The 17,182-nt window shown below is 37.2% G+C and overlaps 1 protein-coding gene and 1 pseudogene across 1 annotated transcript; one reads left to right on the top strand and one right to left on the bottom strand.

The window, feature by feature from the left end:
- LOC109830633 lies at positions 1,179–4,406 on the top strand. Its single transcript, XM_020397950.1, has one exon. It carries the CDS (start codon positions 1,906–1,908, stop codon positions 4,042–4,044), a length of 2,139 nt encoding a protein of 712 aa, XP_020253539.1. The 5' UTR covers positions 1,179–1,905; the 3' UTR covers positions 4,045–4,406.
- On the bottom strand, positions 9,092–15,462 carry LOC109831027 (annotated as a pseudogene).

Raw genomic sequence — 17,182 nt, 5'->3', positions numbered from 1 at the left:
TCCTTCGTTTGTTTGTATAGCGTGGAACAATTGCTTCATATATGTTACATGTTTTTTGATGAAAAAGTACAATGTGAACAAAAGCATGCAAAGATCATTGTTGCACATTTGTCATTGCCAAATTATCCTCTATTATACATTATGATAATTGGACTGATTGTACATGTATGTATTGTCCGAAGGAGCAATAATAACAAGTGGAATAGTACGTTAGAGATCAATATGCGAGTTACTCCATCAAAGATAACAATATTTGCTATAAATTTGATCAAAATGTGTGATGAACTCTGAACAATTCTTAGTTTCTTGTGGTGCTCAGTTTTAGTTTCTTCTTTAAGCTAGTAAAGGAAAACTTGTAATAAAGTAAACTGTAAAATTTATAATGCTTTATGAAAATTTGCTGGTGTAGTGTTATTAAAGCAAAGAAAAAGGGTGTGGGACCCACAATAAGAAGTTTACACATGAGGCACCCCCCCCAGTTTTAGGGTTGAGGCATCTTTTTATTTTACTTTTTTAATTTATTTTTGGGTGGTCCTTATAATTTCTCGTATCTAACTCAGCTCCGTAGTTAATCTAACCCAACTAGTAATCCCCTTTACCTCACTGTGTGGGACCCACATGCACATTTATTAACCAGTGGAAAAAAAAACTTTCACATGTGCTGCCCTTATGATTTATTCTCCTATCACTAAAATCATAATTAATGATTAAATAAATAATAATAATTATTAAACAAATGCTTTTAAATTAGCTACAAACAACATCATTAATATTCTATTAATTGCTGCAATTTTGAGTGAATAAAATAATGGGTTAATGTCAAAAATGGTATCTTTGAAACTCTCTCCACTATAGAATTTTTTTTTTCCTAATATTAGAAAAAATGTTGGTAGAAATTAACTATAGTTAGGGTTTCAAAAAGCATGAATAAAGGTAGGTCAGGGTTAAGGAAATTAGTACAAAAAAAATCGAAGTGTAACCAAATTTGTGTATTTCAGTATTTGGGAAATTTTTATTTTTATTTTTGTTTAGCTCTGAGGTTTGACTATTGGTGAGCTAGGGTTTTCCCCCTCCTCTTTTAAGATTTGGGTGGGAAAATAATGGGGATTAGGGTTTCCGATGGCGGCTTTTCGATTCAAATTCCTTCAAATTCGCGGATTTTCTCGAGATATCTAGTATCATTTGCACCAAATTTCTTTTCTTGCCTTGATCTATAGCTAGAGATCGAACAATTAGGGTTTCTCCAGGCTCAAACCCAAAATTTATCGAGTAATTGAACAGTTCATGTAGATCGGGTGCTTCTGATGTCAAATTAGCTTTAGCTTGACTTGGAATTCTAGGGTTTACTTGCTGAAGGTTTGAGCTTTGAGAATCAGAGGTATCTAGTGTGAATTTGGATTTTTCTTTTAGCAGCTTGCTGTCTGTTTGGACCGTAATTGTGCTTTTTTCTAGCTATTTCTTTGTTGTTGAAGTGTTCTAGAGATGAAATTCTATACTTTGTAAATTTGTTCAGTGTTTGAAAAACTTTGCTGGAAATGCTTATGGGAACGTTTGTAGATATGATCTGTCGTAAGAATTTCCATACTTTGTACAAAAGGTCACCAGATATGAATTAATGCAAAGTTCAGTAACAGAGTTGATCATATATCTTCCTAAATATATTTTTACTTTCATGGCTTTGCTTGATGTGATGAGAAGGTCTGAGTACTTAATGTTCATCTTAATTGTTGATTATATTGTTTAATTAAGTTGTCTTTTGACTAATTTTGTTTATGAATTAGGATGTTTGTAGAGCTAACTCCAACGGATTCTAGAAGCAGAGACTGTTTTATTGCAAGTATTAGACGTGAAAGCTGAGGTATAAACAGTCTTTGGTGGTGAATTTTTACAGTTAGAAGGTCAGAGATGGAATGTAATAGGGACGAAGCCCTGAGAGCAAAGGAAATGGCAGAAAAGAAGTTCACCGCTAAAGACTTTTCAGGTGCCAAGAAGTTTGCCTTGAAGGCCCAAAATCTCTTTCCAGAGCTTGACGGTATCGACCAGATGATAGCAACTCTAGATGTTTATCAGGCTGCTGAAATTAAAATTAACGGCGAGAGTGATTTGTATGGAATCCTCAGTTTGAATCCTTCAGCAGATGAGGAAACCGTGAAAAAACAGTACAGGAAATTGGCCCTTCAGCTGCATCCTGATAAGAACAAGTCAATAGGCGCCGAGGGTGCTTTCCAACTCCTTTCAGAGGCTTGGAGTGTTCTCTCTGACACGAGCAGGAAATTAACTTACGACCAGAAGAGGAATGCGAAAGTCTCTCGTAATACTAAAAATGGCTTCCATACTAAGAGGCCTCGAAAGTGCTCCACTTCTTCTGTTCCAATGCCAACATCAAATACATTTTGGACCTCGTGCAGCCGATGCAAGATGCAATATGAGTACCTTAGGGTATACCTTAATCACAACCTTTTATGTCCGAACTGTCATGAGGCGTTCTTGGCGGTGGAAACAGGGTTTCCATCTAATGGAGCTGGTTCAAATTTTTCTTGGACAGATCCTCAACAGTATCATCAGAAGAAGACCAAACACAAGAATGCTTATGGGTCCTCAGTGTTTCAGCATGGAGCAAATGTTGATTCATATAACACTCAGAATTTCCAGTGGGACCCATCATCTGTAGCTTCTCAGGCTGCTGATGTGGTTCATCAGACTTATGCAAAAGTGAAAAGGCAGAGAGAGGAAGTTCAGACAGCAGCTCGAAGGGAGGAGGCTCTTCGGAGGAAGAATTCTAATTCTAAGAGGAGCATCAGTAGTTCAGGATTTTATAATGCCGGTGCTGATGGCAATGTGCGTAGAGTTGGTAGGCCTTCAAAGAGAAGTATCGCAGAGGAAATTGGAGGTGCTGCTGGGACTCAGCAAGTGTTTTCGTGCAGTGGCAAAAGAGAAAATATAGATGCTGGAATGGAGAGGGCTCCTTGTGGCCCAGGAGAAACTAGTAAGATGAGACTACCCATGAGAATAAACCGGTACAATGAGATTGACAAAAGAAATTTGTTAATGGAGAAGGCTAAGCGAGAGATGTGTAAGAAGTTACAAGAATGGAATTCAGCTGCAGCTGCAAAATTGGCAGATAAAGCAAAAGCAAAGCAAAGACTGAAACAAAAGGATAATCGTAATGTGGAGACAGTGTCTAGGGCTGTCGGGGATGCTATAATTCGGAGAAATAACAGCAAATATGTTTCTTTTATGAAAGAACCCACTGATAATGGCAAGATCGGTTCTGCTAAGGAAGTGACAAAGACTGCTACAATTGTTGTTCCTGACCCAGAGTTTCATGATTTTGACAAAGATCGCTTGGAAAGATCTTTTGAAGGAGAGCAGGTCTGGGCTACGTATGACAGTGAAGATGGAATGCCTCGTTTCTATGCCCTAATTCAAAAAATCATCTCTCTGAGACCTTTTAAGCTCCGCATGAGTTTTCTTAATTCAAAGAATAACGCTGAATTCGGGCCAATGAACTGGGTTGCCTCGGGGTTTGCGAAAACTTGTGGAGATTTCAGAGTGGGCAGATATGAAATCACTGACACAGTTAATATATTTTCTCACAGAGTTCGATGGGAGAAAGGATTTCGTGGGGTTGTAAAAATTTTCCCTATGAGAGGTGATACTTGGGCCCTTTATAAAAACTGGTCACCAGACTGGAACGAGCTCACGCCGGACAATGTGATACACAAGTATGATATAGTTGAAGTTATTGATGACTATAATGAGGAGCAAGGGGTGCTCGTTACTCCTTTAGTGAAGGTCGCAGGTTTCAGAGCAGTTTTCCATAGACACATGGATCCAAAGGAAGTGAAGAGGATTCCAAGAGAAGAGATGTTTCGATTTTCTCATCAAGTGCCTTCACATTTGCTTACTGGAGATGAAGCTCATAATGCACCTAAGGGATGTCGTGAGCTTGATCCTGCTGCTATACCTTCGGATCTTCTTCAGGTAATTACGGAATTTAAGGAGGATGAGGCCACTGAGACTGCTGAACAACAGTCAATATGAAGATATAATTTAGCCTACTGAGCTTCTCTAACCTCAATTTTCCTCCAATATGAAGACATAACTTAGCCTTACATTTTTCTTGGATTTGAGATAAGTAACATCAACTCTAAAGATTCCTGCGATTAATGTTGTTACTCATGGTTCCAAATTTACCTTGTATTTGCACTGTTATTCTATATTCTTCTGTAAGTTAGTTAATATTTCCTCATATATGTTTGTAACTTCTTGGTGTTTAATGAAAAATCATAAGCACATTGCAAGAAATCGTCAAGGAGATTAATCATTTCAATGTTGCTTTTATATTGTAATGCTCGTTGGATTTACCTCAAGACTTCGTTTTATAACGCAGTAGAATTAGACTACAGTTTGAATGTTTGTTTTGTTTTTATCTCCTTGTATGTAGTATTTAATGGTTTGATCCTTCTGTAGTCTACTAATTTGGAGAAGAATATGTAGTTTTTTATTTTTTATATCGAAATTAAAATTTACATATTACATCATAAATAAAGTTGCTTCCTTCTATGTAGTACTTAATGGATCCTCTTTTGTCATCCCTCATTGTTGTTATGGAGGTGCATATGCATTTAGCAGTTGATCCTGATTTCAAAGAAAATAAATATTATTCTGCCAAAATGAAATATGAGGATCAAAACATCAACGCCATGAACTCTGGAAATTCAAAGTAGACACATTCTGGAAACTTACATAACCTTAATATCTCAGGAAATTTCCTAGATGGTCTATTACTGCCTCATTACTATTTTCAGAGGTTTTCTTAGTGTTAGCAAATTCAAAGCAGACACATTCTGGAAACTTACATAACCTAAGTATCTCAGGAAAAATCCCTAGACTGCCTATTACCGCTTCATTACTATTTTCAGAGGTTTTCTCAGTGTTAGCAATTAGTGTTTATTAAATGAAGATGCTTTTTTTCCTAGACAAGTTTCATCTGTAGAAATTATCTTGATGAAATTTGTGACCTTTTTGCTTCCCTGAATTTGTGATTTGAAAATATTTTTAATTCTCAATGATTTTATAATTGTTTGCATAGGTCTCATCTACTTGCTCTCTGCAACCCTCAATTGCCTTTGCTCTCCCTCAACTCGATTATGTACTTCTCTAAAACAATTAACAGATGATAAATGTCAATATTTCTTTTCTTGTTCTTTTTTCCCTCATATTGGCATAATTCAATTTGGCTCCCTTGCGTCAGGTTTGGTCTGGACGGACAAAAACGTTTCAGTTGGTATATCTCTTCATTTTCAATATATATTCATTGGTGGATAAGAAACTCAATAATAATTTTCAAATCACAGTATATATTTATACTCTACAACATGTGTAGGACAAAGAATCACTCGACATCATCTCTCCTTAACCTGTGATTTTCCCCCGAAAGAATAACCTGTCATAATATGAGAAATTCTCAAATTACATATGAAATTAAAATTAAGTTTGTTGTTCTCCATCTGATATCGGAGCCTCATGCATGCTCACATGCTGGAGCTCTATTTCCCACATAAAGGTCTCATGAATGGGGCTTAATTGCTCAGTGCCTCGTATTTTCGTTTGGACAGCGTCATTGTGGGCTGCATGTATACTGTTGTTTAGATTCTAGCTTTTCTAAAACCTATAATGCTAACAACAGAGTTTTCCTGTCAATTGGAACCAAAACATGTCAGAACTCCCAAGAACCACATGTGATGGTCAAAGGATATTTCACCCAGAGTGATGTAACAAATTTCGTCCAAGTTTTTCCAGTGTCATCTCGCTTCTGCAAGGTCCACTTTGAGGTGCTTATATAGAGAATGGAATCACAGCAAGGCAAAGTAAAATGATATCACTTGGCAAACAGATTTCTTTAGGAATGGTATTGTGAGGATGCATCGCGTTATTCATGTAGACTTTTTAGGGTTTTTTTTTAATTTATCGACAAGTGTAGATATCTGTTCACGTAGACTTTCTAGAACCCCCCACCCACCGCCATCCCCCCCTCCCCCAACCCCCACCCCCAACCCCCCACCCCCCCTCAGAACGAACGACAAGTTTTAGATATCCGGTCTTAAGGCCATAGCATTGTGATGATAAATCTCAAGTTCTAATTTTGTAGCAATAGTGGAACATGACTATTTTGAATATGCTTAGGGGGTGTTTGGTTCAATAGTGAGTCAAAATAGGATTATGAAAAGGATGTTTTTTATGGATTTCTTCCTAACTATAAAAATTCTGAGGATAATTTTTTGTTTTCATAAAATGCTGTGGAATTCCATTTTTTATTTTTCTATGTTTGTTTCATAACATGAAAATATAGAATCCAACTTTATAGAAATTCTTCAATTCCTATTCTTTTCTTTTGTTTAGAATGAGAAATTTTTGGGATAAATGGCCGTTCCAAGCAATTAAGAGATGACAGTTCCAAGCACAGCTAAAAAATCGAAGAACGAACCTCGAAATCGAACCACAATAGCCCTTCCAGCCAAAAAATCGAACCACAAATTTGAAGCAAAAAATCACAGAACAAAATAAAAGCTCAAATCACTAGATTCAATCTCATAATCAATTCGCAAAATCGAAAAAGAGGAATGTTAGATCCCTAGGTGATTTCAAAGAGGGAAATCTTCAAATCTGCTCTGAATGGCCGAGTGTGGATAAGGCGCAGAAGGACAAGATTGGAGGCGAAAGGAAGTTAGTGAGAGAAAGGTAGGAGGTTTCTAGGGTTTTCATAGCGGCGGATTACGTATAAGAGAGAATGGGGACCGAGTGAGAATAGTATATTGAGAAATAATCAATTGTGTCAGTTTTTTAACCCAAATCCACCCGAACCTATATGATTTGGGTTTCTACAGGAAAAACCTCCCAATTTTATCACATTTATAGATATCCATATCTATAAAAAATTTATGAACCAATCTTAGAAATAGAACACCATTAGAATTATTTATTTATAGTTTTACCCCTATCAGATACAATTCTTATTCCTAATCTATAAAAAGAGAGAAATAGACACCCCCTTAGTTAACATGAATCACTGAGCAAAAGTCCCCTACTTTCCATGCAAGTGAAAAATACTGAAGAGAAGGCATTCAACAAAATGCCATTAATTCCTAAAATAGAAACAATTTGCCCCTATCTACTGCTTTGATAGTCCATATTGTGCAATATTGGAATCAAAGATTCTCAACTTCTGCAATATTTGTAGTGTCACAATTCAGTAGAGCGAACTCTTCTAACTTTATTCGCTGCGGGTGATCCAGACGGTTGGAAGATTCTAATATGGCTTTCACGGTCTCGTATTCGATCCAGAGCTAGGCTATCCAAATTAAATAAATAAAAGAAAAACAAAAAAGAAAAAAAAAGAAAAGGAAAAAAAGCCCTTCTAACTTCTTCAGCAATACAAATGACTTGCAATCATTCTATCGAAATATTTGATCCAAAGTAAGCTTAAACAATAAAACTACAAATTAAATGAGTAGTGAGAATAATATCTCCATTGACTGATGATTTCCTTCTAACTTCTTCAGCAATACAAATGACTTGCAATCATTCTATCGAAATATTTGACCCAAAGTAAGCTAAAACAATAAAACTACAAATTAAATGAGTAGTGAGAATAATAACTCCATTGACTGATGAATCTCAATATAGAAAATAATGTCAGCTAATGAGATATCAGTACTATGAAAATAAGCAACAACAATATGAATACACAATAAGTGTTACGAAGTCAATAATTGTTTCAGCCTCTCACTCAGAACAATAACAGGGTCCTGTTATCAGCATCTTATAGAACCACGTCAGCCTGAAGGCAAATATTTTGTTCAGTAAACCAGATCATGATAAATTTGAGAAAAAAGTGAAAATTTAAAATATCATAAATATCCGTTTTAGGATAACGTGAAAACATCTATCACATTAAAAATATAAGAACTATGTACATTACACAACACAAACGATAATTTCAGAAATTGAAAGGATGAAGTTAGATATAACAAGTGATGCAGCACTGACATCAAAAACTGACATAGATTCATATGCATCAACGTTCATCGTAACTTTTAGTCATGAAGTCACAATTATCACAAATCTTGTTGGATACAAAATTCGGGTTTGTCTAAATCTTGTACACAATAATAGTCTTGAAACCAGAATAGAACAGCTGTGATCCAAAGTTTTCTCATGCACACAGTAACAGTCTTCTAACCCAGCTAAAGCCGGGATAGAACATTTACAGTCTATGCATCCTTTGATTCTGTAAGCTAAAATACTACTAGTACACAACGAAGATTTTAACTTCTGCCTACAACTAAAATCCAAAGCCCGCACCAAATGTGTGCTTAACCATCATCCTCATTGCATTCTACTGTAAGCTACGTCAAATTCATCTCAAAAAATTAGAGCCAATTGACAAAATCCAGCGATGACGGTAATATGCAAATTAAAATACATCTTTAGAAAATATTTTTAGTTTAATACAATTTTAAGAGGGCAAATAAAAAGGTACGTCCATAAGCTTAAGAGGTGGACTAAGCAATTCTGTTGTTGGCTCATAATCCAAAGGAAATCAATTCTTACATCCGAATAACAAGTGAAAAAACACAGCATGCAACATGCACAAACAGAGAGAACAGATTTCAAGCTAAAAGGATTCACTCCTTATATAGAAATGCTAACTATTTACGAAAGATTGACCAAATATGCAACTAATACACAAAAGAAGCTAGAAAATAACATACAAAATCAAATAATTCATGTTTTAACTTGCTGGAGGTTGGAAGAACAAATTAACTTTATCAGCATATTATAGACCATAGCAGTTTTTTGACACAAAGAAGACACAACAGAGTTTAAGAACAGATATGAGGAATAATTTGGTGAATATTGTTCTTACTCATTTAGTCACCTTAACAACTTAAGGTTTCTCATTGATTAACGTTTCATATTTCCACATTAGACCCGTTAAAGGCTTATAGGGCCATTAGTTCATGAACAATTTAAGAGAATGGTTTAAGTAAATAAGCAACACGGAACAAGCATACAGCATACAACATTACAATAAGGAAGATGTAGATTAAACCAAACTAAGATCCTTCCATAATATAAACTAACAACAGAACACCAATTAAAAAACAAGATAACTAGCTCGTCCCCTCACCCATTATTCAGTTTAGACACGCAAAAGAACAGATAAAACAGATACATTACCTATCATAAATAAACCTAATAGCTTCTCCTTCCATCTCCTTCAGTAATCACATCCTTGAATGCGCCACCGCTTGGTATCATAGGCAGCACATGCTCCTGATGTGGCACAATTATATCCAACAAGTATGGTCCTGGCGTATCCAACATCCTCCGTATCGCGTCCTTGACCTCCGCCTTCTTCGTCACTCTAGCTGCAGGGACACTAAACCCCTTGGCAATAGTCACATAATCTGGGTAAATCTCATCCTCATTTTCCGGGTTTCCTAAGTATGTGTGTGCCCGATTTGCCTTGTAGAATCGATCTTCCCATTGAACCACCATTCCCAAATGTTGGTTATTCAGCACCATGATCTTGACTGGAAGGTTTTCGATCCTTATCATTGCCAACTCTTGAATGTTCATTAGAAAACTACCATCACCGTCAATATCGACAACAGTAACTCCCGGGTTTCCTACTGCTGCTCCAGCTGCAGCGGGTAATCCAAAGCCCATAGCACCCAATCCAGCCGATGAAAGCCAACGTCTCGGTCTCCTATAGCTGTAATATTGAGCAGCCCACATTTGGTGTTGCCCGACACCAGTGCTTATAATTGCCTCGCCACCCGTAAGCTCATCCAACACCTGGATTGCATACTGAGGAGGAATTGCATCCCCAAAAGTCTTGAAACTTAATGGAAACTCTATTTTTTTCTGATCAAGCTCAGCCCTCCAGTCTGAAAAATCAAACACGAGTTCATCCACAGCCAAAATATTATTCAATTCCTGCAATGCTGGCTTTATATCAGCACAGATTGAAACATGGGGCTGCTTGTTCTTCCCAATTTCAGCTGGGTCGATATCAATGTGCACAATCTTCGCCCTACTCGCAAAAGCTTCCAACTTCCCAGTCACTCTATCATCAAACCTAACCCCAAAAGCCAACAACAAATCAGACTTATCCACTGCATAATTAGCATATACAGTCCCATGCATTCCTAGCATCTTCAAAGAAAGCTCATCATCAGTAGGATAACAACCAAGACCCATCAAAGTACTAGCCACTGGGATCCCTGTAAACTCCACAAACCTCCTCAGTTCATCTCCAGAAGCTGAACAACCTCCTCCCACATAAAGAACAGGTCGTTTGGACTCTGAGATCAGTCTCACAATCTGCTCAATCAAATTTTTTGCCGGCGGCTTCGGAGTTAGCCGAGACAGATACCCCAGGCCAGACGCATCGGGTGGGTCCCAACCGCGCACGTTAAGCTGTTGCTGAATATCCTTTCGCGTATATCAACCATACACTGGTCCTGGGCGGCCCGTGGTAGCTAAAAAGAGCTTCTTAACACCCTAGTATGTCCTCAACATCAAGAACTAAAATTAGTGTTTTTTGATTGATCTTGTCACCTGAATAAAAGCAAAAAAAAATTCTTATCACTGAAAATTGGTACAAACCTTAAATACAAAAATATGATAAAACTAATACATGGCTTTCAACTGGAATAAAGCCAGACTATTTACAATTTAAGCAGCTCCAACCGACTCCATTTTTGGAGTCCGGCTGCAAACCTTGAACCCGCGCTGCATATTTGGAGTTTTTGCTCCAAATATGCACCCCTCCATTTCACTATTCCCCCTAAAAAATAACAATAATACCCTTCTAACTAACTAATTATTTTTAGATATTCAACTTAAAATCAACATAAGTTTATTTCTACTAATTATTTTTAAATAAAAGTTTTACAGTTGGAAATGTTTTGTCGATACCTTCAAAATGAGACTAATATTGAATAATATTAATTGAAATATAAAATTTCAAGAACCAAGTAATTAAAATTGAAAAAGTCATTATTTTATTAGTAAAAAAAATTACATAGCTTCATTTCCATGTCTTTCCCACAAATGTTCAATCAATGCATTTCGAAGTGCAAAATGAGCTTCTTTGTTTTTTAACCTCTTATGTAGAGCAAGAAATTGTTGGAATCGTTCAGTTTCCGTTATCTCCATATTTTCAGCATTCGGAATTGATTGTGGAGTTGAAATGACAACATCTTCTTGCTCGTCGCGTTCATCTTCGACAATCATATTGTGCATTATAATACAAGCAGTCATGATATCATGCAGAGTTCGTTTATCCCAAAAACGGGCTGGCCCCTTGATGATAGCAAATCGTGATTGGAGAACACCGAATGCCCGCTCAACATCTTTTCGACATGCTTCTTGCATCATTACAAAATATTGTTTCTTTTTATCATCGGAATTAGAAATGGTTTGAACAAGTGTTGGCCATTTCGTATACATGCCATCAGCCAAATAATAACTGACATCATAATTTTTTCCTTGAATTGTGTAATGAGCAGGAGGAGCAATACCTTGTGATAGATTGTCGAACAAATTAGACGACTGCAATACATTAATATCGTTATTGGATCCTGGTAAGCCAAAGTATGCATGCCATATCCATAGATCATATGATGCTACTGCCTCAAGAATAATGGTTGGACCTCCATGACGACCTGAGTATTGTCCTGCCCATGCTGTTGGACAATTTTTCCATTGCCAATGCATACAGTCTAGACTTCCTAACATTCCTGGAAAACCTCTTTCTTCGCCCTTTTGCAATAACCTTGCAACATCGTCGACATTGGGGGTCCTCAGATATTCATCTCCATATACTTCTACAATTACTCTGCAAAATCTCTTTAAACATACAATTGCAGTTGACTCACCGATCCTAACATATTCGTCAGTACTATCTGCTGATGTTCCATACGCCAACATGCGAAATGCCGATGTAACTTTTTGTAAAGTTGATAGCTCAAGTTTGCCGACACCATCCATCTTCTGTACGAAGAAGTTGTCATGCTCACGTACCGCCTCGACTATACTAAGGAATAAACTCCTGTGCATCCAGAACCTTCTACGGAATAGGTTTGCACCATATGTAGGGTTATCAGAAAAATAGTCATGGTAAAGTCGAGAATTACCTTCTTCCCTCCCGCGATTGATCACCAAATGACCAGGAACTGAGCCAATACGCTTTAGCCGCTCTGCCTCTTGAGAGAGATAAGTCATTATTTTATTATTAGAGGCATGTACGCGAACTAAGAGTTCATCTTCCTTCTCCCATTGTATCATATCTTCCTCCCAATCTTTAATGTACTGAGAAAATATTCCGTCGTCGTCAGAAGAAGAAGAAGAAGAAGAAGGAGGAGGTAGATGTGACGGTCCGGCTCCATAGTTCATTGATGAAGAAGTTTTTTAAAGAAATAATCATATAAGTTGTGAGTTATTTAGAGATGGATGTAATGTCATTATATAATATGACTCCCCGCATTGGATTCTTTTCAGCATTGGCTTCTCACCCCCACATTGGATTCCTTTTGTGTTGGAGACTCCCCACATTAGATTCTTTTCAGCATTAGCTTCTCACCCCCACATTGGATTCCTTTTGTGTTGGAGACTCCCCACATTGGATTCTCCTAGTGTTGGAGACTCCACGTATTGGATTCTTTTCAGCATTGGCTTCTCACCCCCCCTCATATTGGATTCCTTTCGTATTGGAGACTCCCCACATTGGATTCTTTTCAGCATTGGCTTCTCACCCCCACATTGGATTCCTTTTGTGTTGGAGACTCCCCACATTGGAGTCTCCTGATGTTGGAGACTCCCCACATCTGATCCCTATATAATACTTGCACAATTTTTATATCTCCACCACAACTCTTCTTATTCTATATTCATAACTCTTTACATTCCTCCTTAGATTATGGCATCTAGTCGTGGAAAATCTTTTTTACAAGAAGAAGACCAAGTTTTATGCGCTACGTGGCTCGAAATTTCTCAAGATCCAGTCATGGGTTCTAATCAAAAGAAGGACAAGCTGTGGGAACGAATTTTTGCTTTATTTCATGAAAGGATTTCCAATATTTGTGATGCTCAAAGGACTCCGAAGTCTCTTTCATGCCGAATGCAATTAATTATGAAGGCCATTAGTAAATTTCGAGGATGTATTCGACAAGTCGAGCGCTTAAATCCAAGTGGTGCTTCTGAGCTTGACATTGTAAGTATTTTGAATAACATAAATCTTGATTATCATCTACTATCATGTTATTAATAAATGTTTCTTCCTCTCTTGTGGTAGATTAAACGTGCTAGGATAATATTTGCAAAAGATCCAGAAGAGAGAAAGGGGTTTCTATTTGATCATGTTTGGTCAATTTTAAAAGATGCAGAGAAATGGGCAAATATAAGTGTCAGATCGCCTGCAACATCCAAAATTTCAAAGTCCCGCTCATCTCAGGGATCAGATTCAAGTTCTCCTGTCGTCGACTTAAATGACGATAATGAGGAATATACTCATAATGACGAAGATATGATAACAAGTCGACCGACAGGAAGGAAGAAAGAGAAGATGAGGAGGCGACAGGCAACTGAATCCAACCTCGACTTGGAAACTCTCAATAAAAGCAATCAAGAAATTGTCAATATTTTAAAAAAAAGTCATGGAGAACGAGAAAATGATAGAATAGCAATGCACCAGATTATGATATTAAGGACCGAAAACGAAAAGAAAAAATTAGATATTCAAAGGGAACGCCAGGAAAGTAAGATTATGTTGATTAATCTTGATACTATTACTGATCCTTCGGAACGCGAGTATTTTCGAATTAAAAAACAAGAGATTTTAAATAGAAACACGACCGGAGGTTCTTTATCTGATAATCCTAATCCTGAATATAGTTATACAGGAAGTCAATACGGAATACCTGACTACAGAAGCGGTGGATATGGAGGAAATAGCCTGCCCGATTTTTAGTTTTTTTCATGTACTTTATTTTCATGTACTTTATTTTCATGTACTTTATTTTTCTATGTAATGTCGCTGAATGTAATATATAAAATTTCATCATTCGGAGTAGCTGTGAAGGTTGTTCCAAATATTATGCTATATTTTCTGCTTTTTAAAATTTAAAGGCTCTTATCTATGTCTTATTATCAATTTATTAAAGATAAATAATTTTATTTAAATAATGAGTATATTATATATTATACTTTTAGTATTAATTTATAATATATTTTATATTTTAAATTAATTCATATAATTTTTTAACATTTTATATTTTTTATATTTTCAAATCTATTTAAAGTATAATAAAAGAAATCAATTAAAAATACAAATAGAGTTTCATATAGAAGGGGTGGTTGGAGTGCACCCCCTCTAAAAAAGCATATGCTCAAGAATATGTTTTGGGGAGGCTGCATTTTGCAGCCTCCCCATTGGAGTTGCTCTAATATCCCAAAGTTTCACACTTTTTAATTTTGACGACTGGAGGTTCTATTTTGACAATTTGATAACCCAAAGTGCAAACAAAGCGACATTAATTTAGTCAAGAATATCAACATAGAATAGCGAACGATAACAGAGAAAAAGAACTTCCTTACAAAATTTCAGTATTCTGCTTTTGGAGTTAGGGCTTTGGTGTATTGAATTGTTGAATTAACGTCAGTTTGAAAACTTTTGGAGTATCAAGGAGTATCAAATTGCCAAAATAGTACCTTCGCATATCAAAGTTAAAAAAAAGGGTGAAATTTAGGGTATTAAAGTGCAAATAAGCTAATAAACTGAGGAACAAAGTTAGGGTCTTGAAGTATCTGATTGTCAAACTAACACTCAATTTGAAAACCCTTTGTGGTCTCAACTGTCAAAACAGAACTTTAGGATGCCAAAAAAAAATGAAACTTTAGGATATTAAAAAGTGCAATTAAGCTAATAAAGTATCAAAACCCCAAACAAATGAGAATACAGCTGAATGCCTCAGACTCCAAATAATAAAAGTTAGGACTTCGTCGCTTTGGGGGACCAAATCATCAAATTAACATCAATTTGAAAACTTCGTGCTATCAAACTACCAACATAGATTTGGTTACCTCAACAATGGGTGTTTCTTGAAAAGCGTCAGTCCCAATCATCCTCCTCGGAACCTGTCCCGTAATGGCGACGAGCGGCACCGAATCCAGCAGCGCGTCGGCGAGCGCGGAGACGAGATTTTGGTAGCGCCGGGACCGAGGTCCGATACAATCCCGGGCTGCCGCCAGTGGACCTCGCGTAACCCCGGGAGCGAAACGAACTCGCCCTCGGGCCGGAGGAGTTGTTGGCGATCCGTATTGGAATCGGGTCATGAGGCCTTGGTGAATCTTCCAATTGATCTCCGCGGCGGTATGTAAGACAAACATCAGTGACTTCCAAGCGAGCTCACAGGGCCTCAAACGAGGATTGTCGGCGGCCCCTTTGCCGGGCTTCGGTTGGCCGGAAAGCGGGGGAAACAATGCGGAGATTTCGAATCGGGGGTGGTGGCGCGGAAGGCGGAGGAGCGATGCGACTGGCGGCCCGACGACGAATGGAGTGGAGGCGATGGTTTTCTGCGGGATAGGAGGGTGGGTTGGGGATTGAGTCGATTGAGAGAAAGGCGGAAGAGCGGGCTGGAGATGGCGGCGAAGTTCGCCGCCACTGTGCCGCAGCCGCCGGCGCCCCCCCCACCATTGGGAGATTGACGGGTTTGGGGAATAGCGAGAGACTGAGGGGCAGGGGATTTTTCGGGGGGGTTTTGGTAAAAGGAGGGGAAACGAGATTGGGTGGCCGAGATTGGGAAACGGGTTTTGGTGGGGAAGTGAGAGCACGGGGTGATGGTTAACGGATTGTAACTAGGGTTGCATTCGGTTTGGATACCGCTAGGATATCTCACTTATCATATCCAAAACCATTTTCTCAAAGTGGATACGGATACGATTCTGATATTCATCGGTAAGAAAAAAGTATTACCATATTCGTATTAAACGGAAATGGATACGGTTCGGATATTAAAGAGTCCGATACGAATATGATATGAATACTAATCGAATATTTAGGAAAAATATATGAATAGGATATGACAAAAAATACATATGGTTTTAATAACTCGCAAAGAAAGACAAGTTACCTTATGGACTTTGTTGTTATTCTGTATGACAAACCTCAGAACACCATAGCAGGCCCTAAACAAAAAATAAAAAATATTGAATACTATAACTAAAATGATCAACAACCACAACTGACCTCACAAACTACGACTTACCTTAAATGAACCATTTGATGTCTATATGAAGGCATTCTCTCTTTGATTCATAGAGCATGCATCATTCTCATGGCAATAAAGTCATATGTTATTGACAAAAAAGCACAGAATAAAGTCATAATTCGAAAATAATAGTCACAAATTAAGAAACAACAAGCCACAAATCTAGAAATAACAAATCACAAATCCAAAAATAAAGTCATGTACAGACTTAACATGAGCAAAGTCACATACAATAAATTAAAAACTCACAAGTTCTATAATGTAGTTCCCTAAGCAAAAAAGCATGCAAACTAAGACAATCATGTTCTTGAGAAGAAAATATAAACAAAAAAAATAAGAATCATTAATGCAAGAGAAACATTAAATCTCAACATCCGAGTCAAGGACCTCCACGATGTCACCTTGAAAAAATAAAAAGAGCAATTGTCATGTTAAATATGTGAAAATTTTCAAATTTCAAATCTTATGCTTATGAAGTTAAATAACATACCTATGGGTGCTTTTATAAAAGTTTGGGCAATCTCCGAGTCGTTGTGATCCGTAAGCTTAACCACATCAAGAGCATCATCATTCATAGTTTGCACTTATGTAACTACAAAAAATTTATTAGAATAAAACATACTATCATTTAATGTAAAATTAACCAAATATAATAGAATCTATGCAAAATTTATAAATTTACCTCCTTTCTCCGCTTTAATCCAATCTTGTGCACATATCAAGGCATCTACCATATTCGTTGTCATTCGACTTCTATAACAATGAATCACATGCCCCTAGGTGCTAAAAGTTGACTCGGAAGCCACGGTTGATGCATGTATACCTAAAACATCTTTTGT

This window comes from Asparagus officinalis, chromosome 2, assembly GCF_001876935.1.
Source record: "Asparagus officinalis chromosome 2, Aspof.V1, whole genome shotgun sequence".
Classification (NCBI taxonomy): Eukaryota; Viridiplantae; Streptophyta; class Magnoliopsida; order Asparagales; family Asparagaceae; genus Asparagus; species Asparagus officinalis.
This window is presented reverse-complemented; position numbering and strand designations above follow the sequence as displayed.